This window comes from Orcinus orca, chromosome 12 (assembly GCF_937001465.1).
Source record: "Orcinus orca chromosome 12, mOrcOrc1.1, whole genome shotgun sequence".
Taxonomy (NCBI): Eukaryota; Metazoa; Chordata; class Mammalia; order Artiodactyla; family Delphinidae; genus Orcinus; species Orcinus orca.
Genome location: NC_064570.1, coordinates 99,661 through 119,057, shown reverse-complemented (window position 1 = coordinate 119,057; position 19,397 = coordinate 99,661). Strand labels below are relative to the sequence as shown.

Below are 19,397 nucleotides of genomic sequence, written 5' to 3'. Positions count from 1 at the left end.
CCTGGACAGATACGCGGAGGCCTGGAGGGAAAAAGGCGGGGCTCCCCTCCCCCCGCCCCCACTGGGTTACACGAGGGGTCCAAGGAGAGGGGCAAAGCCGTGCCCAGGGGGCCACAGCCGCGGAGGAGCAGGGGCGGCCCTTACCCGGCCGTGGTCTCCCCTCGCGAGGGCCACACAAGACGCCCTTGGTGTCCTGAGCAGGGCGATGCCAGGAGGGGCGGCCGTCAGGCAGCAGACTGTCATCCACATGCCCAGAGCCCGCGGCCTTCAGTGTGGAGCCGGGAGGAAACGTCGTGCGGTTCTGACTGGGTTTGGGTCTCGGTGCTGGCCCTGGGGCCTCGAGGCCTTGTGTGGTGGGCCTGGAGCTGGGTGGGGGCCCGGATCCCCCACTCCTGATACGAGTGCGATGCTGGTCCCCCTGGAGTCAGGCCCCCAGCAGAGCACAGAGGGTGGGGAAGCTGGGGACCATCTTTAGCTGCCTGGCCCGGCATGGCCAGGGTCAGCCCTCCCTCCAGAGTCCGCTCCCAAAGCCAGGAGACAGGCCCCTGCCAGTGTCTCTCCAGCCGTCTCCCTTCCCCCCACCACCCTGCGCTCCCCATCGGGGCCTGGTGTTCTGTGAACGGCCACCTTCCCTCGCCCCTTTGGCTCAGGCCTGTGCCCCCTCCCTCCTGCTGGGCCTCGGGTCAGGAGAGCCAGGGTGGGAGGCTGCAGGTTGAGACGGGCACCGGGTGGGAGAGGCTGTGACCTCGGGCGCCTGCGGGGGAGCACTTGGCCAGCACCAGGCCATCCTCTAGAGGGCGTGTCACCTCGAACAGCTCCTGCACCACCCCTGGGCCTCATCATTGGGTGTCCGGCCCAGGTACCCCTAGTGTCCTTCTGGCTCTGAGCCCCGAGGTCCTTTGCTGCTGCTTTTTCACGCTGGGACAGTGGCCCTGCAGAGTGCGTTAAGAGGCAGACCTGTGTCCTTGGGACGCACCATCGGGTGCAGGCCTCGTGTTGCCCCACGCCGGGTGGCGTTGGGCCTGGTGCGCCCTTGAATTTGAAGCCTGTAGAATAGTACACGCTACAGACTTTCTTTTCTTACTTCACTTGGGTCCAGACAGGCAGAAGCTGTCTCGAAACCTGGGTCCACCACCTGCCAGAGGCCTGGCCTGAGCAAATCACAGATCCCCTGGGGCTGTTCCCTGACGTCTGACCTGGGGCTGGGCTCTTCCTGCAGGCTGTGCTGAGGGCTGGAGGGAAGGCACCCGTGGACCTGGCCTCTGGTGGCCCCTACGCTGTCCTTTCTGAGACCTTGTTCCTCTCCTGCTGTTAGCTCTAGTGTTTCCCTTAATATTTTCACGTTGACCTGTTTTATTAGAGTTATTAGTTTATTAGAGTTGTTTTTCTATTAAAAAGCAAACAAAGTCAACTATACCTCAGTTAAAGCTGTTTTTCAAAAATAAAATAAAGGAAGGAAACAAAGCAAAGCTTGACTGTGCAGGCTTGGCCTGTATGAGTTCAGCCATCACTTGACCACAGGACCAGAAGCCATTGCTTAAACACCAAGTCCTCTCCAGGACATTGCCCTCAACCTGGTCCAACCTGCCGGCCAAGGGCCAAGGAGAAAAGGTCGTGAATGTTGGCTTCGTCCTTACTTCCTTGTGATGGCAAAAATTTCAGGAGCATGTTAACATTGAAGAAGGAGAAACAGTTTTCCTTGGATCTGCAGTAAACAAAGAAGTTTCTTCAAATTCTGTTGGCAGACAGGAGTAGTGTCTGGCAATTTCTCCTCGTGCAAATTAGAAAAACAGAGTGACTTTCCTTAGGGCGGAAGCGTAGACGCTCACCATCAGCCCTGGTTCCCTGCTGGGGAGGAATCTTCCTCTTGAGACCCCACGTGACTTGACAGCTGGCCCCCTGGGGAGTGGCAGGAGCCCTGCTGGTCGTGCGGAGGCCCAGGTGCTGCCCGCGTTCACGTATCCTACGTGTGTGGACTGGGCCCTGTGGAGGTTGAGGTCAGGCTGAGTGGTGTTGGTGAAGAGAGCAGTGGACGGACGCAAGCCTGAGAGTAAGCAGGTCAGTGCAGAAGGACGGGGACACCCGGACGCTGAGGGCCTCTGGGAGGCTGGGGGCGGCAGTGTCCCAGTGGGACTGGACCAGAGTGCTGGCAGGCAGCTGGTGACTGGAGAACGAGGGGCTCCTCGTTGGTCTGGCGGGCTTTAAGGTGCTGGGAGGAATGATTCAAGGAAGTGGTTGGGTCTGGGGGAAGGAGGGTGAAAGGTTGTCACCTGCAGGAGCACAAGGCCAGGTGATGCCACCACCTTGGGCTGATGAGAGGGGTCGAGGACGCATGCCAGCAAGGCCTGTGCGTGTCTGCTGAGTCTTCCCACCTGGTCTCGGGCTTCGGGCACGTTGGCAGAGCAGAGGCCCCCGGGGAAACGTGCTGTCTCTTCCTTTCTTCCTCCTCTGCCAGAGACCTGAGCTCTGGGCCCCACAGGTCTCACTACCAAACCTCAAGTGCAGGTCACAGGACCCAGGTCGATACGTGGACTTAAGGAACCATTGACTCAGGGAACGAGGCCAGAGGTGCAGCTGCGACTCCTCTTTCAGGTGTCGGTGGTTCCCGAGCTGGTGCCGGTGCCTCCGGGGTGTTTTCCCTGTAGACCCAGCACATACGTCTGATAAGGGGTCTTTGAAGGAAACCCCTGCTCTGTCGGGGCCACAGTAGCCACCCCAAAGTCAAGGGGTGCTAGTGCCAGAGGGCTGGGGCTGAAGAACTTCCTCTGGGAGGCCACAGATCAGAGGCAAGTTGAGGTGGTGAGCGCTGAGTTGGCGTCAGACTTCGGAATCGAGGAGTAGGTGGTGGAAGTTCCGACAGGACACACGTGAACAGCCGGAGCGTGAGCACTCGCATGTTGCCTGACGTGGAGAGTGCTCAGAAAATGTTACTGCAGTGCACGCATGTTTCCTAGTTGCAGATGTTTTCATATAGTATGTGTTTCGTACACACACACATTTGTATACATAAAGTCTTTTATTGGGACAGGAATCTGTTTTTTCAGGTTAGGTAATCCACTTTTTCAGTTTTATGCTATGATTGAATTATGTCATCTTCACTTGGCCAGCACATTTTTTGCTGGGTATTGTCTACGTTTGAACTCCTGTTTTAGTATTTTTTGGAGATACTAAGGTAGTCCAAGCAGAAGGTTGTCACTATTTCCAGGGCAGAGTTAACAGGCAAAATTCTTCCTATTGGTGAAAAACTAAGAATGCCTCAAAATGAGAGTATTCAGTTACTGCCCAGAAGTTGGGAGATTTCCCACGGCCGCCCCCTGGCCTGATGAGAGGCGAGCCGTTCCATTTGGGCCTGGCCGGCCGAGAGAGGTGAGAATCACAAGCCTGTGAGACCTTTCTGGGCTGAGATCCAGTGAACTAGGGGTGGGGACCCTGGACCAGCAGAGGTGTGAACCTCCCCTCACTAAGGGGGTGAACATCAAAGCTTTCGGAACTTTTAAAATGCTAGCCGGCAGCTAAAGTGAGAATGGTTTAACCTCTTGCATGCTGTTGGTGAGAAATGATGTGTTAAATTCCACAGTCAGTAGCCACAAATTTGCCTGTGATTTCTTCAGATTTTCACTTCTCTGTGGTAATTCTGTAGGAGGCCTGGGCTGTTGTAAAGCTGCCTCCGATCATCTGTGATAACAAGGGTGGGGCCTGGAAACCTCATTCTGGCCACTGCTGTGACCTCCTGCTACCCTCCTGGGGGTGTGGGTGACGAGACTGCCCATCATCCGTGAGCACGGCGGAAGGTGGGCAGCAGCCCCATGGGCAGGGGCAAGGAAGCCCTGGGCTCTGCTGCGGAGGGAACCGCACTCGCGCTTTTCCGCATCAGCGGAGTGTGCCGTGAGCCGTCTCCACGTGAAGGGCCATTTCCAGACTTCACTGACAGCAGCGGCTGCGCAGGCGCAGCGCAGACGGTTGGAACTGGAGTTGAGGGGAGCAGGTTTGACGCTGCTTCCTTGCACTCACAGGGCTGCCTCTTAATTAATTGCTTCCTACTTTAATGGAATAATTATGGTGGCCAAAACGGAAAAGAGAATAAAGTTCCGGCCCCAAGTATAACTCAGGTGTTGTTTTTATACATACTTAGAAATGTGCCATTTTTTCTGTTTGAATTTTAGAGAAATTTGATTCTGAATTTTTGTTTTCATATTTATTTGGTGCAGGAAGTAGACAGTATGACCCTGACCAATGGAGAAGATATTAATCATCTTCTGGGTAAGTCCACCACTTACATCTTCAGAACAAATCAGTTTTATCAAAGGTTGAAGTACAATATCTGTCTTTATAACATACATCTTTCATGTCAAGTGCCAAACTTTAAAAGAATTCAGATGTTAAAACCTCCCAACAAGGAGCTAAGTTAACTTGGTTTCAAGATGAGTTTGCTTCCTTCAGAAAAAGTGTGCACAGAAAAAGGTGCAGAGTCTGGCCATGAAACCCAGCACCCTCCTTCAGAGTGAAGTAATCAGACAGTGCCTGTCTTCTCTGAGGAGGGGCTGACCTGTGGCTTCTAGACCCAGCATCACGTAAAGAGGACGAACATCCTTGTCAGTCTTCTCCCTCGTATCATATAAGAAACACCTTTGTTGGCTTATTTTTAGACATTGTACCTGATTCCATGGCCCCAGACGGTCATTGTTAACATTTTCATTCCAGCGTCTTCATCTGTGATGTGGGTATGGTTGGTTTCTTTTAATGAGTGGGAATCTCATTATATCCCACTTTTTCTAACTTTAACACTAGATAGTGAGGATGTTTCCCAAATGATCTTGTCTTTGAAGACATGATGTCTACTAGCTATGTCATTTTCCAGGAATTGTTTTCTAATTATAAATTCTAACCTAAAGTAAAGTTTCCAACCATATCTTCTGTTGGTCCTCAGAAGTGTTTGTATAGCGAAAGAGGTACCAGCTTCCTTCTCACCTTCCTGGTGGGAGAGGTAACTGCGTAGTCTTGACACAGCATGAGACTCGTGATTCTGCTTCTGTTGTGTCATCCTTTTCATTTTGCACTTGTTAGGCTCAAGCCCAGAGCCTGTGCATGTGAAGACACACCCGGGTTCTCAGCAGACATCAGGCATCAGACAGGAAGCCTAATTTATGATGCCACTAATGAGTGGTACATTTGTTGCTCTTTGTCTGTGAGCCCTGCAGGGCTCTTGTTGTTAAAAAATATCTTAAATGAATCCAAGTTCAGAGAAATTCTTTTCATGGAGGAATTTTCAGATAATCCAAAAATTGAAATAGTAAGCCCCAGATTGTTCTGAACTCAACCCCTGAGGTTTTGATAATAGAAGAAAATCTAGATTAGGGGTTAGAAGACAGGCCCTTCATTAGCAGCTGTCTCCCTTTGGCCTGGAGCTGCTGTGACTCCCAAGTCCCCTTCTGGGCCACAACCACGACTCGGGAGAACCCCAGCACTCTCAGACATGCTCACCAGCGCTCATGAGACGTGTCCTTCAGTTGACGTCATTAAAAACAAAATAAACCCTAAACGAATCACAGTTCAGTTTGTAACTTTGCACCTGATGCTTCACCCTGACCGACAGCTCTGTGTGCATAGCTCCTGACTTTGTCTTGTGTTTGAATCCCATCTGGTATTTACCAAAAAGGGATATAGTCTCCCGCTATTTTAATACATGTATATCTCTTACGTTTGAAATATCCTCACCACTTCCTGCTGGTCCTTCTTAAGGACATCTGCATGTCTAGTCACTTTTCATTCAGTCTTGTAGGACCTACAACCTTATTTCCCAGCTTTGGAAATAGATCTTTTTTTCCATGTTTCCTGATGGGAGGGACTGGTCGTGGGTAGAGCTTGGTGTAGCTCTGGTGGGCAGAGCTCAGTAAAACTTTAATCTGCTTGTCTGCTGATGTGTGGGGCTGGGTTCCCTCCCTGTTGGTTGTTTGGCCTGAGCTGACCCAACACTGGAGCCTACCTGGCTCTTTGGTGGGGCTAATGGCGACTCTGGGAGGGCTCACGCCAAGGAGTACTTCCCAGAACTTCTGCTGCCAGTGTCCTTGTTCCCGTGGTGAGCCACAGCCACCCCCCGCCTCTGCAGGAGACCCTCCAACACCAGCAGGTAGGTCTGGTTCAGTCTCCTATAGGATCACTGCTCCTTCCCCTGGGTCCTGATGTGCACACTACTTTGTGTGTGCCCTCCATGAGTGGGGTCTCTGTTTCCCCCATTCCTGTCGAAGTCCTGCAGTCAAATCCCACTAGCCTTCAAAGTCTGATTTTCTAGGAATTCCTCCTCCCGTTGCCGGACCCCCAGGTTGGGGAGCCTGATGTGGGGCTCAGAACCTTCACTCCAGTGGGTGGACTTCTGTGGTATAATTGTTCTCCAGTGTCTGTCACCCACCCAGCAGTTATGGGATTTGATTTTATTGTGATTGCGCCCCTCCTATTGTCTCATTGCAGCTTCTCCTTTGTCTTTGGATGTGGGGTATCTTTTTTGGTGAATTCCAGTGTCTTCCTGTCGATGATTGTTCAGCAGTTAGTTGTGATTCGGTGCTCTCGCAAGAGGGAGTGAGGGCACGTCCTTCTATTCCGCCATCTTGAACCAGTCTCCCCAATTTATCTGGACTCTCTGGGGAGGCAGACAGGCACAAGAGGCCTCTGGTGGTACAAAGTTCCAGTGCCTCGTAGAGTTCAAGGGAAGGAGAGAAGTCTGCTCTGGGTCCCCTCTGTGGTCACTAAAAAAATAACTTCAGTTTTAAACACCTACTGTCCAGCCACACAGCTTCCTGCCTCTAGATCTGGGTGATCCTTTGGTCAGATCAGGACCCCAGTCCACTTGTCCAGCCCCCTTCATTGGTCCTCACATTCCTTCGCTGCTGTATCCCTTCCCTGTTTACCTTCCATGATCAGTAATGAAAGTGACTTTCTTGTATCTATTCTTGACTGCTTTGCCTCTCTCATTTTACTATGTTTTGTGGTAAAGCTGCAAACTTCGGTTAAATCCAATCCTTTGCATTTGTATTATGGCTAGAGAACAACCCCCAGTCACCCTTACCAGCCCCACCTTAGCACTCAGCTCGCCGACCTCAGGGAATCAGCCTCCACTCTGTTCCACCGTCCACACGTTTCACCTCTCCTCCCTGCTTAGTTTTCCAGCACTCTCCCCAACCTCAGTCCCAGCTGACAACGCTGCTTTCTGTACATTCCTACAGCCACATTTGCCCTCTTTCAAGCATCAACGCATTATCAAATCTAAATTGTATAAGCAAATGCCAGGAGAAATAGACAAATCCAGAATAACAGAGGGAATATCTACTTTTTCGTCTCCTCCTGTGGATGAACTACCCATGAGTCTCTTCAGCTGTGCTCTCAAGTCCCCATCACCTGGTCAGTGGCATTGCTCCACCACAGCCTCCCCCCACCGCCCGGCTCCTGAAGCATCAGCTACATCCCCTGGTTATTCCTCCCATTTTGCAAAAACCCTTTGTAATCTGCTTTCTCTCCAGCAATCACATCATTTCTTTGCTTTCCTTTGGAGAAAAATAATTTTGAGCCCAGACTCCTATAGTCAGCCAAATTAGCATTGTAACATCAGAGCAAAACATTAATACACTTTTAGGAATTGTAAAATTTTGACCAACGGATCTTTTCCAGAAGAAAGTGGGTATGCTCTAGCAAAATGAGCACTTCAGCTAACAGGAATGCGTGGGATGTAGGAAGGTGTTGAACAAAGAAATCAGCAAAATATATAGTTATTGCTGTATAATTATTAACTGTAAAAAATGAATAAGCAAAAACAATTGGAGACTAAAATATCAGAGTATTATAAGGAAAGTTATGAGTGTTTCTGGGGCATAAGATGAAAAGCAGTGACTTCCCTGGTGGTGCAGTGGTTAAGAATCAGCCTGCCAACACAGGGGACATGGGTTCAAGCCCTGGTCTGGGAAGATTCCCACATGCCGCGGAACAGCTGAGCCCGTGCGCCACAACTACTGAGCCTACACGCTAGAGCCCGGGAGCCACAACTACTGAGCCCGTGTGTCACAACTACTGAAGCCCATGCACCTAGAGCCCGTGCTCCGCAACAAGAGAAGCCACTACAATGAGAAGCCCACGCTCCGCAACAAAGAGTAGCCCCTGCTCCACAATGAAGAGTAGCCTCTGCTCGCCACAGCTAGAGAAAGCCCACGCCCAGCAACGAAGACCCAACACAGCCAAAAATAAATAAATAAACAAGTAAATAAATTTATTTATTTTTTTACAAAAAAGGTGAAAAGTAAAGGCAGACTACATTTTTTATCTTGCTTAGAGAGAGAATAGGTTTTGAATAAATCTAGCAGTTTTTAGAAAAATGTAAGTTTGCGTATGTTTGTAAAATGTAGGGGTACACTCTAGAGGAAAGAAAGAAAGGGGGGAAGAAAGATGATAGAGGAAAATCTGTCATACCCTTTCTGCACCTGACATAAATCAAAATTATAAGCAACATACAAGGAGAAACAGACCCAATAAGAGTATATTTAATACATCTCTGTCTCAGAGATACAGATCAGGTAGACAAAAGTATGATATACATTTGAATAACTTCATTAACAAGTTTACTGTAATAGAAATATACAGAACAATATATGCCCTCTTTATTTATATTATTTTCAAAAATAAATGGACAGTTAAAAAGTCTAACTGGGTATTACAGGTTCCAAAGTAAATCTCAACCAATTTAGTGAAAAGCAGAAATCACATAAGACATATTTTCTGTCCACAAGAAAATAACTTAAGAAATCAACAACAGAAGGACAAAAAGCAGAAATCTTCCCACTTGGAAATTAATCTACTATTCTGAACTTTTACTGAGGAAATCAAAATCAAAATTACTTTTAGAAATAATAATAAAAATACTACATTCAAAAATTCATGGCAGGAGAGTGATGTCAGGGACGATGCTGCAGTAGGAGGCTCCAGGACCCATCTGCCTGGACAGCAGTTGTACTGGCAGAAACTGTGTGAAGGAGCTGTTGTGGAACTCTGGAGTCTGAAGGCCTGCAGCTTCCAGGGGAAGGCGTGGCTGGTTAGTTGTGATTCATTTCCATCCATCCCCTTTGGCTGCCCATCCTCCAGCCCTCGGCAGACAGCCGTGTCCTCGTTCCTAGTGCAGCTTGCTGGAGCCAGGATGGGCGGTGAGGTCCTGGGCCACACATCAGGCTTCTTGATTGCTGAGGGACAGGCGCTGGCCGCCACTGTCTCAACCCCACAGTATTTAGAGGAGCAACCCCTGTGGAGCTTTTGTTTCCTCTTTTTTCCCTTTGTGCTCTTCTGGAAGCCAGACATTAAAGGGTTAGGACATTCGAAAGCAAGCATATATACAGGGGAATTTAGAAAGCCACCACACATGGCCAGGGAAGGGTGCAGGCTCAGAAAAGACATGAGCAGGCCTCACGTGTCCCCCTCAGGCTGGTCCCCAGCACAGAGGCGGCAACAACAAACAGCAAACGCCAGGAGACGAGGAGGATCAGATCTCCAGGATTACCACAGTATACGCTTTAAATGTCCAGTTTTCAGCAGAAAATCACAAGGCATACAAAGAAATAGGGAGACGTGTCTGGCAGCTAAAACTGGCCTCAGCAGACAGCAGTGTGACGGCATCCGTTCATCTCTGACCTTTAGCTTTGTTGTGGAGGCCGCTGTCAAGCTTCTAAAGTACCACTCACGTCGTTGAGGTTTTGTTTCTATCTCCGAGGTTTGCAGAGGAAGGAAGCTGGGTCTGAAGGCGTTTGCCTCCTTCGTGAGTGACTCGGTTGCGTCCTCCTCCTTTCCCTCCGTGGCCCGCAGCCTGCCCTCACCTCTGCACCTCCCTCTTCTAATCCACCTTTATGCTCTGATGAGCACGTGCCGTTCCTTCCATCGTCCTGCAGTAATGGAAGCTTCAGCTTCAGAATGGACGTTCCAGATTCTTCATTATCAAGATTTTGCCGCATTTGCTTCAACTTTCCATGTCTTTTCTTTGCTGACTTAACTCTCTTTCACTTTGTTAAAAGACAAAGTAAAGCATATTAAATTTTTAAGAGTTTATTTGAGGAAAAAAGTCAATTCAAATTGGGCCGCACCAGAGCAGAATCTGTTTGGAGGCGTCACCAGTAAGAGCCGGGAGGAGGCGAAGCAAGGCCCGAGGCTGCTGGCCGGCTGAAGCTCGTAGCCTCTCTGGCTGCTTGTGATGGGTTGTCCTTAGGGTTGGGTTCCTTGATTTCAAGGCATTTGAGGGTTTGCTTACTTAGGCTGCTAAGGCCTTGGAGCCAAGTCAGTCTGATGGCCTCTTTGTTTAATTAACAACCTCTACACACTGGGTCTGTCTCTGGCCTGTGGTGAGGAAGGTGTGTCCTTCACTCTCTAAGGAGGTCGGTGTGGGTGAGCTTCTAAGGAAAGGCCTTAGGCCTGGCCATCCTGATGGGCCCCAAGTCAGGGAGGTCCAGCACCCAGTCCAGCTTCTTGGCACACACCTGACCACCAGCAAGAGCTTCCAAGGAACCCCTGCTCAGGGCGGTGGGGGAAGCCAGTCCATCTCCAGCGTGGCCCACCTGCCGAATGGACGGTGACATGAAGCCAATTCACATCTTCCAGGTTCGGAAACTTTTCTCAAGTGATTCTGTGATGATTTCCTCCTTTCATTTTCTCTGCTCTCAATTATTTGTCTCAGAGGTTAGACACTGTATTCTGAGTCCTATAATTATCTTACATTTTCCTCCTAATATCTTTTTGTCTTTTTACTCTACTTTGTGGGAAATTTCCTAAACTTTATTTTCCATCCTTTCTGTTAATTTTTTAATTGTGCTGTTTTTAAATTCTGAGAGCTCAACATACTTAATTTTTATCACATTTTCTTCTTTGTGTCAAGACTGCACGTTTTCTCTCACATCTGAGATTAATTACACCCGTAAGTTCGTTTTATTTTGTTTCTCTTCCTTCATAGACTGTCCTTCCAAGTTTCTTTTTCTGTATGTTTGTTTTGGTCTCTGTTTTTACTTTAGTTTTTTTTTCCTCAGATGCCAGGTGATTCTTGAGTCCGCTCTTGTTGAAGAGTCAGGCATTAGAAAGGGGATTGGAAGTCTGTGCCTGGCGGGCCTTCTACCGCCATCTTCTCAGTCATGGGACCCCTGTGGAAGCCCTGACACTGGAATCCTTCACTCTGTTGCCTCGGGTTGGTCAGTTTCCTTAGAGCAGAGACCTCCAGTTTCTTCTGGAGGCACAGAAGGGATGACGTAGTTGAGAACATCTGAAGCTCTGCGTGACCTTTGGAAACAGGGTGAGGGGCCTTGGAGTAACCTCCAGGTTTCTGCCTTGTGTTGGGTTCAGATCTCAGTAGCGTTGACTTGGAAGCATGGGGAGAACAGCAGTAACCTGTGGGTGTGTTGCCCTTGAGACGCCGACGCCGCACACGCACACGGATGCAGGCGCACACGGCGAGCACATCTGTAGAGAACTAGGAATAGCCCCTGGGGCACCAGCACCCACAGACCACGGAGGAAGGGGAGGTTGAGGGAGAGCTGCCTGAGGGTGCAGGAGGGGTTGGGTGCAGGTGCCCTGGGTCGCGGGGAGGAGCGTCTCAGAGGAGAGGGGCTGGCACCTTCCAGCATCTCCGAGGCAGGAGCGACCCACAAAGAAAGGATGATGTTGAGCCCTGAGGACAGCAGGGGTCACATGGAAGAAGCACGTGGTTGGTGGCGTCAGATCAGGAGACCCGTTGTGGGCCTCCAAGGCCACACTCAGTGAGGGGGCACCGCAGGGGCAGGGGGTCCCTCAGCTTCTCCTAGACCCTCCTCCACATCCAGGCAGCACAGCACCCATGCAGACACACACGGCCTCAGGTGTGATGCTTCCTGTGGAGGGAACTGCAGCTGACACACCCCTCCTTTCCTGCTCACCCCAGGCCCTCCAGCTTAGGAAGCTGTCCTGTCCTGGCAGGAAGAGCGGGCTGGCTCAGAAGATGCGGTTGCCACGGAGACTCACGCAGCCACTTGTGTTCCAGGCAGTCCAGCCAACGCCTGCCTGCTGGGTGGGACAGAACCGTGTCACCATTGGAGAGAGAATTGTTTTAAAACTTGGACATTGAACATAGTGCCTCTGGCTTACCTACAGTCAAGACACATCATAAAATACACTGTGTTTCACACGTTACTGGCACCCAGTCCAAGACGTACATGGGACGTGGTGTGTGTTTTAAACTCCGTTCCCCTTGTGCATTTCACAGGCAGCGGGTAGAGAAGGGAGCCAGGAAGACAAGGCAGAACTGAAGACACTCACGGAAAACCACCTGCGACGTGTCGCCCAGAAGCATCACTGCAGCTTCACCCCGAATACAAGTATCGTCCTAACAGTGAATGTAAATGCAGAGACGCTCGTGGGAGAGAACAGGGAGTGGAGAACTCAGCCACACTGCAGGAGGCCTCTGGTCGGCCGCACGGCAGAGGCCTCGCTGTCTGTCCAGAGCGCGTGGTTACAGCTCCTGCTTCATTTTCACACAGCCCAGTGCACACTCGTGTCTTCATACAGCTGTCCTTGAGTTAAAAACACGATTTCACAGAAAGTTACTTTCTCACAGTGGTGGGCCCAGGCCTCTGACATACAAGGATCCTTGTAAAATGCATTGATGTGTCCATGGTACAGCTTTTAGGTTTTGATTCCTTGTTTAAATTTGTCAGAAAGGCCATTTTGTCAGGAGTTAGAGTTTTCTACGGGTGAGTGGAAATGACTGGTTTGTGGTGAGCATTTTGCTCCTAGGAATTAGCCAGACCTCATCATTAAAGGAGACACATGCAAGAACCAGGGAAAAGCTGTGACCCGTCCAGGAGCCAGGCACCAGGGCCGCATTCCACGTGCTCTGTTCCTCGGCACTCTCCACAAGGTCCACAGGGAAGCCTGCAGCTGTACAGATGGTCTGGTCGGGTCTGCCATCTCTCTTCGTGTCGTAACGGTGATCTGTGATGCAAGTGTGTGGTTTATGCCAAATGTAAATGATTAGTCTGTTACTAATGAGAAAACATGACTGACTTCTTTGCTTCTGTTTTTCATGTGGACCTGTAGTTAAAGTTCTAGAGCTGGAAAGGCCTTGGGGCTCTAACCCAGGCCTCTTAGGTAGCAGACGACTCCCACGAGGTTACCGTGGCGACAGCAGGGTCTGGTCCTGACTCTGCCTGGCCTCCTCCTGCTTTGTGGCCCCGGTGTCCTCATCTTCAAATGCGAGTCACACGTACTCCCTAAAAGGAAAAAAGTGATTTCTGTGCTGATTTGTTGTTCTTCTAATGTGATTTAAATTCGTGCAGACACACCTTAGATTCCTTATGCTCACAGCTCTTCCTTGATACAGCTTTCAATCTAAGACATTATGTAGATGAAAGGAAGCTAAATTATGAAGCAAATAGTGTCAGCATCACAACCCCAGTAGCTCTCCGTGGGCTGCCGTAGCCTGTGCTGGAGGAGGGCTGTGCCGGGACAGTGGCGGCTGAGCCTCTTGCAGGGCCTGCGGTGGCGGCACAAGGGGGAGCAGAGCCTTGGGGGGAACGAGGCTTGGGGCACCCTGCCCCGGGCGCCCACCCACCCCTGCAGCTGTGGTGCGGTGGGTCCTTCTTGTGCCTCGTGCCCCTTGGTACCAGGCCGGGAGTCGCCCACTTCGCTGCTCCCTTGAACTGGTAGAGCTTCTGGGGGACTGGGTTTCAGGAAGGCTCCTGCCTGAACTGTGCTGTGGGAATTTCTGCAGCAGCAATGTGTGTGTGATCCCGTGGAGGAACACAGCACGGCCGGGACGCTGTTTTCGTCTGAGATAAAGTGTCCTTTTTTAAAGTACTAATTAGTTGGATTTTATAAATCTGATTTTTTTTCAGGTTTCAACACCCAGAATTTGGTTATGTTCATTTTTTTCCGTGCTTTGAGCTTCTTGTTTAAAATTTCAAGTTCTTTCAGGCACCTGCCACAATTTAGGAAGAAAAATAAATAAGCAGGCACCACTATTTCCTGACTCACAAAAAAGAAAAAAAAAATTTGCTAAAGGGAAACGAAGCACATGTGTGAGGCAGGTCTGTGTTTTATACGTGGTATTGAAGCTTCGGCTGGTGACACACAGGTGACTGGACATCTTCACCGGTCTTCAGTGTCAGCCTGGCTTAGTGCCCAGTGAATTCCTCACCCCACTGTCCTGCCGGCTTTGGGGAAGAGCAGGCTTGCGGACCATGATGTTGTCGGACCATGAACTGCGTCCCTTGGTGGAAAGAGGGACGCTGAACGCCATGCTCTGGGGAAGCCGCAGTTCCGTGTGGGGAGAGGGGACCCGGGCTGCTTGCAGGTGCTGCGTTCGGGGGGCCCCGCAGGGCCTGATGCCCATAACTTCCTCCTGTTTGATGCCAACGTGACCCACGGCCGAGCCGGCTGCCTCCCTGTTAGTGTAGCAGAAGCTGACTCGTGGCTTCTTCCGTGGCTCCCGTCTCCCAGATGTTCTGGGAGCTCCTTGTGAAGCGTTAAGAAGGGCTGGAGCTGGCTCTGCAGACTGACCGTGAGACCCCATCCACGGAGGTGAGCCAACCAACAGTTGGCAAACGTCCCCTCACGTCGAGGTCCTGTGTGGTTAGAAAACCTGCTCCCTCACGGTCTCAGGTGGCACCCAAGGCCATGGCTCGTGCCTCCCCCACTGTTCCCGGCCCAACCGAACCCGCCTTCTGCAGAAGCAGTGCGGGTCTGCGGGGCGGTTATAGTTCTGAATGAGGAGGTGGATGGCGAAAGCCGGCTTTATTAGAGGTTGGGTAAAAACTGAAGTTGACTTCAACCTTCTCTGTTCGGCAAGTTGTCTGAACTAAAAAGAAGGAGAAGCAGCAGCCTCTCCAAACCAGACTGGTCTTCGCGTCTCTGTGGTTTTCCCAGAAAGCCTCTCTCCTGGGGAGCCAGGTCAGCGCCCACAGGACACGCAGGGAGTTGCGGGGGAAACGTGTGCTGGTGCCGACGACTAGGTCCCCGCGGGCACCCAGGTCAGCGCCCACCTCTGCCCGGAGGTCAGAGCTGGAGGGCAGGGGGTCTGGCAGGCAGTGACTTGAGGGCAGGAGGGAGCGAGGCCCACTGGTCACGGCTTCGCGCCTGGACACTTGTCTGCACTAGAGCCACTGAATGTTAGTAAAGCTGAGCAGCCGGGGGAAGCCTCTTCCAGAAGGCTCCACGGGCTGCAGGTTTCTCGCCGGCTGTTCTACAGTTTCGTCGTCTCCTAAACCCATTTTTTTTGAGGCAGGTCCGGCACCAAGAGTAAAGCACTCCAAGATCTGTCTTGTGGTTTGATTCGGCCTCTCCAGCCTGTCAGTCCTTTGCGTTAGCAGCTAACTCATAAGTCTGTGTAAAATGGCGTGAGATATACTCTCCCTTTTCTTGATCCATGTAGCTGTTAAAATTCAGGAAAAGCAGATAATTCGATTAAATTAAGCCACCAGCCTGTCTATTGAATCAAATGTTCAAGCCACAGCCCTTAACTTCGGATCCAGACCAAGATAAAAGCCTGTCACGTGTGAAGAGATATCGAAATAGTCTGAGCCACTGATACACATCTGGTGTCACCCCAGCCTTCCTGTCCCAGGCAGCAGGGCAGTGACAGGTCACCGTGCCGGGCGAGGGGGATGCAGTCAGCTCGAAAGGAGGAAATTGTCTAATCCCTTTGGCGTTGGTCTCGGAGCAATGCAGTTCTGAGAAGACAGTACCGCAGTGGCTGAAGGGATCGTATGACTCAGCATGAGTCGCCAATTTAAGGCTACGGAACTTTCTTTCTTTCTGAAAAGGTTTTCCCAAAGAGTCATGCTCTTTTTTCTTCCCCCCCTTAGAAATCCTCCTCTTCCTTTGCTCTTTTCTGATATTCTGGGTTTCAGCATATTTCCTTCTAACAGTTGGACCTTTCCACGTCTTAAAGCTGGATTAAAATCGTTTTAATCCCGGATGGTATGTAGCGAGGTTCAGTCCCTGGCCCTCGTAGAAACGTTCACAGCACATTATAATGAGCTGATTGTCAAACTGAATGTTTCTGAGCTTGTGTGGACAGACGTCAGGAAAATCGCCTTGTTATGTTGGATATGAAGGATTTCTCTTTCACGGAGGAGCAGCAGATCACTACAGTAGACTCCCAGGCTTTGGTGGCCCCTAGCAAGTACACAGAGTCGTAGAAAATGTGCTTTTCATCCTCTTAGGAACAGTTCTCGTTCTTACCGGTCTTAGACCCCTTTTATACCTAGAAACTATTGAGGACTCTAGGTTACTGCACTGAAAATTAAAAAGGGTAAAAAACCTTAAATGTGTATTTATTAATTCATTTAAAAATAACATATTTCCTCCAAAAAAATGAGTGAGAAGAGCAGCATTCTTTTGCACTTTTGCAAATCCACTTAGTGTCCGGTTTTAGGAAAGACAGCAGACCGTCTGCAGCAGTGCGCCATTCGTCTGAGAGAAAAGGAGGACCGGCCCCAGGCCTGTGGCTCGAGAGCAGGAGGCCTCTGGTGCCTTTTCAGAGATGGACAGGCTTCCTGGAAACCATCCCACACTCCACAGGCAGGAGTTCTCTGAAGGCAACTGCAGTGGAATCTGAAACCGCTTCAGTAACTCCGGCCCAGCGTGTGTGACAGGCACTGGTCTGCCCTGCACTCTGGGCGCACAGTTGTGTACCCTGCTTGGTCATGTGGAAAATACTGGCTCTCTGAGTTCTGCAGTCTTCCAAACGCTGGCATGTTTCCTTATACGAGAGCCACACTCGCTGCTGTCACCCGCAGCTCCGTCTGAGAGCTCTTCCCTGAGGACACCCACCAGCGGCTGTGGCTCACACAAGGGCTCCCAACTCTAATTTTTGCTTGAAATTTCAGATTTCCTCATTGGCAACAAAACTTTTTGTGTTGTTTTCCCTGAAATGACAACTTCAGCACCTCTGGAAAGGGAAAGTGGGAAGAGATACGGGTTAGAATTTAATGCATTAAAAAAAGCATCAGAAACAAAATGGCCAAAAGCTAACGCAGGACAGCCTGGAGGAGGCGTGGATGGAGGTGTGGGAGCCTGGGGACAGCGGAGAAGCCACGTAGGTTGACGCAGCCGTTCTGTGGGCAGACGTACTGACGGGACATTTGTGTGGGAGACTCTGTCCCCAGGGTCCGGATAGGAATTTACTCTCGTCCTGTCCATACAAGGCTCATTCTGAGTCAGGCAGCCTGAGGAAGAGGGAGTGTCCGACCTAACGGGCCACAGGACACGTTCAGATGCAGCTGGGACAGAGGAAGGTGTGGCGTGTGCAGGGGTCTTCTCCCGTCGGCTGGGCTGGAGGCTGATACTTAAACCTCCCACGAAAGGGGTCAGACCAGATGCGGTGAAGATTTACAAACGGCACAAGACGCAGAATCGCAGGGTCACACCCTGGCTGGTGGCCAGGCAGCGTGACCACATGCTTCCCGCCCTTGAGTCCCCGAAGTCCCCACGAGGACCTGTCTTTGCCCCACCCTGTCCCTGAAGACGCTGAAGGAGACGTTTAATTCTCCTCCTTCCCACAGGGAAGTGTGCTGCTTCTGTAAAAGCCGCAGGCACAGCCCAGGGCTGGCAGGGCTGCTCACTGGGCTCTGGGCCCCTGGTCGTCAGCGTCCCGCTCGGCTAACTGAAGCCCAGCTGCACACACAGGCGCTAATGTCCGTGACGCAGCACCAAGGGGAGGGCAGGGAAGGAAATGTCAGGGTACCAGGGCGAGCGCCCTGCCCACCCTCCATCTGTGCCCACGGCAGGGCTTACGGGAGCATATGCTGCCTGTTGCTCACTGACCATCTGCTCCGAGTTGCTGAAGTGTCCCCGTTACCGTGGCAACACAAACACTCCCCGGTCAGGTTTCACTTTTATCTGTGCTCTGGAATGGGGCTGGGGAGGGGTTGGTCTTCCTTCCTCCCGGCCCTGCTGCCCCTCCCTCAGCGCTCCCTCCGCCTCTGGCCTGGCCCTCTCCCCCCAGTTCGGAGCACGTACGGTTGGAAGGAGAGCTGGCCAGTCTGAGAGCTGGGTGGCCATGTATTTCTGTTCGCCTGGCGCCTGACTCCGGAATGGACCCTTCCCCAAATTTCAGGCTGGTGTCTGCGGGCTGAGTCTGCCCGCACGGGAGAGCTCCAACGGGCTGGGACACGGCCCCTTGGCCAGGGAACATCTGTCCACCCACGCAGTTTGGGGAGCTGGTTTAATGGGACAGATGGGTGGGCTTTCGTCAGCTGTTAGCAGGACCGTTTCGTGGGCCCTGTTGTGGGATCCACGTCCCTCCCGGCAGCACCAGGGGGCTCCTTGCAGGGGGCGCAGCTGCGGAGCCTCCTAGAGAGTCCGTGTTTTCAGCTGGGGTTGAGAGCTGCTGAAGGGAGCAGGCCGGTTGCAGCCTCCTCTCCACCGAGGTGTCAGGTGGTGAGACTGGAGCCCCTCAGCGGGAGGCTAGGAGGGGTCTAGGGCAAAGCCAGACCTTTGCTACGTTACCCCCAAACTGAGTTCCCCTCTTGGTGAGCGTCGAGCCAGAAGACACAACCAAGCCCAGTGCGGGAGAAGGAAGGATTGATTACTTGCAGCAAGTAAGGAGAGCACCGGGGATATTTCCCAGAGCAGCAAAATAGGGGATGTTTTAAGCCAAGGGTACCTGCATCTTCATGAGGGGGCTTGAGCAGAAGAGAATTCAACATAGAATTGGGCAGAGGTGGACACAGCCCAGGCTTTAGCTGACTGAAGTTGGGACGGTCAGCATCCCTCTTCGCCTCCTGGGGAGGACTTAGTTCCTGCAGAGTAACTCAGACTGTGGTGTGCGCCCCTTGGGGAGGAGCTGGGACTCTGTTGCATCGCTGTTCCGTTGCTTCTTGACTGGTCTTCCTTTGTTCCTGTGTTTCCCGCCTCCATTAAGATCATTAACTGCTGAGACCTGTTCAAGGGCAAGCGCTGTGTCCACGTTCAGATCACAAAAGGCTTAGGCCCCAAATGGCTTCTTATGTCAGGAAGGCCATGCCTGGTTCTTTCTCCAGGGACCCCCTACCCTGTTTGCTTACAGTTACTTTCTTTTTTGAGAACCTAGGGATACAGAGATTCTGTTTCTCCTGCTGGTTCTTGGGGAGACCAGCTCCCAGGTCTGGCTGTGACCTTGGGCTGCTTCTCTCCATCAGGACGGCGTGTGTCCGGGGCACTTCCACCGGGCACCACACAGACCTGCACGAGGAGGCCTCACAGGCTGCTGAGCTGCACATGCAGGGCCCACGCCCAGGTTTATCAGGAGAGGGCAGAGCATGGCAGTTCCTCCCAGAAACAAGGGCGCCAGGCCGCCCTCCGTGTTCTCCAAGTTGATGGGACCACCCAGAGCTGGGACCAGGCAGGAGGGCAGCACGGGACCTACTCCAGGGTTT

At 51.5% G+C, this 19,397-nt stretch overlaps 1 protein-coding gene across 11 annotated transcripts in view; it reads left to right on the top strand.

Annotated features, from left to right (window-relative positions):
• The window catches only part of FAM120B (family with sequence similarity 120B), an 89,334-nt gene that overhangs the window by 58,001 nt on the left and 11,936 nt on the right, over positions 1-19,397 (top strand). For 9 of the 11 annotated variants that reach the window (XM_049695118.1, XM_049695124.1, XM_049695122.1 and 6 more), the window contains 2 exons: positions 4,209-4,260; positions 12,245-13,034. In XM_049695118.1, coding sequence (XP_049551075.1) covers positions 4,209-4,249 — 41 coding nt within the window. In that variant the 3' untranslated portion in view covers positions 4,250-4,260; positions 12,245-13,034. Of the gene's footprint in view, positions 1-4,208; positions 4,261-11,923; positions 13,035-19,397 lie in introns of those variants that run through there. The other 2 variants (XM_033403942.2, XM_049695120.1) reach the window with 2 other exon arrangements.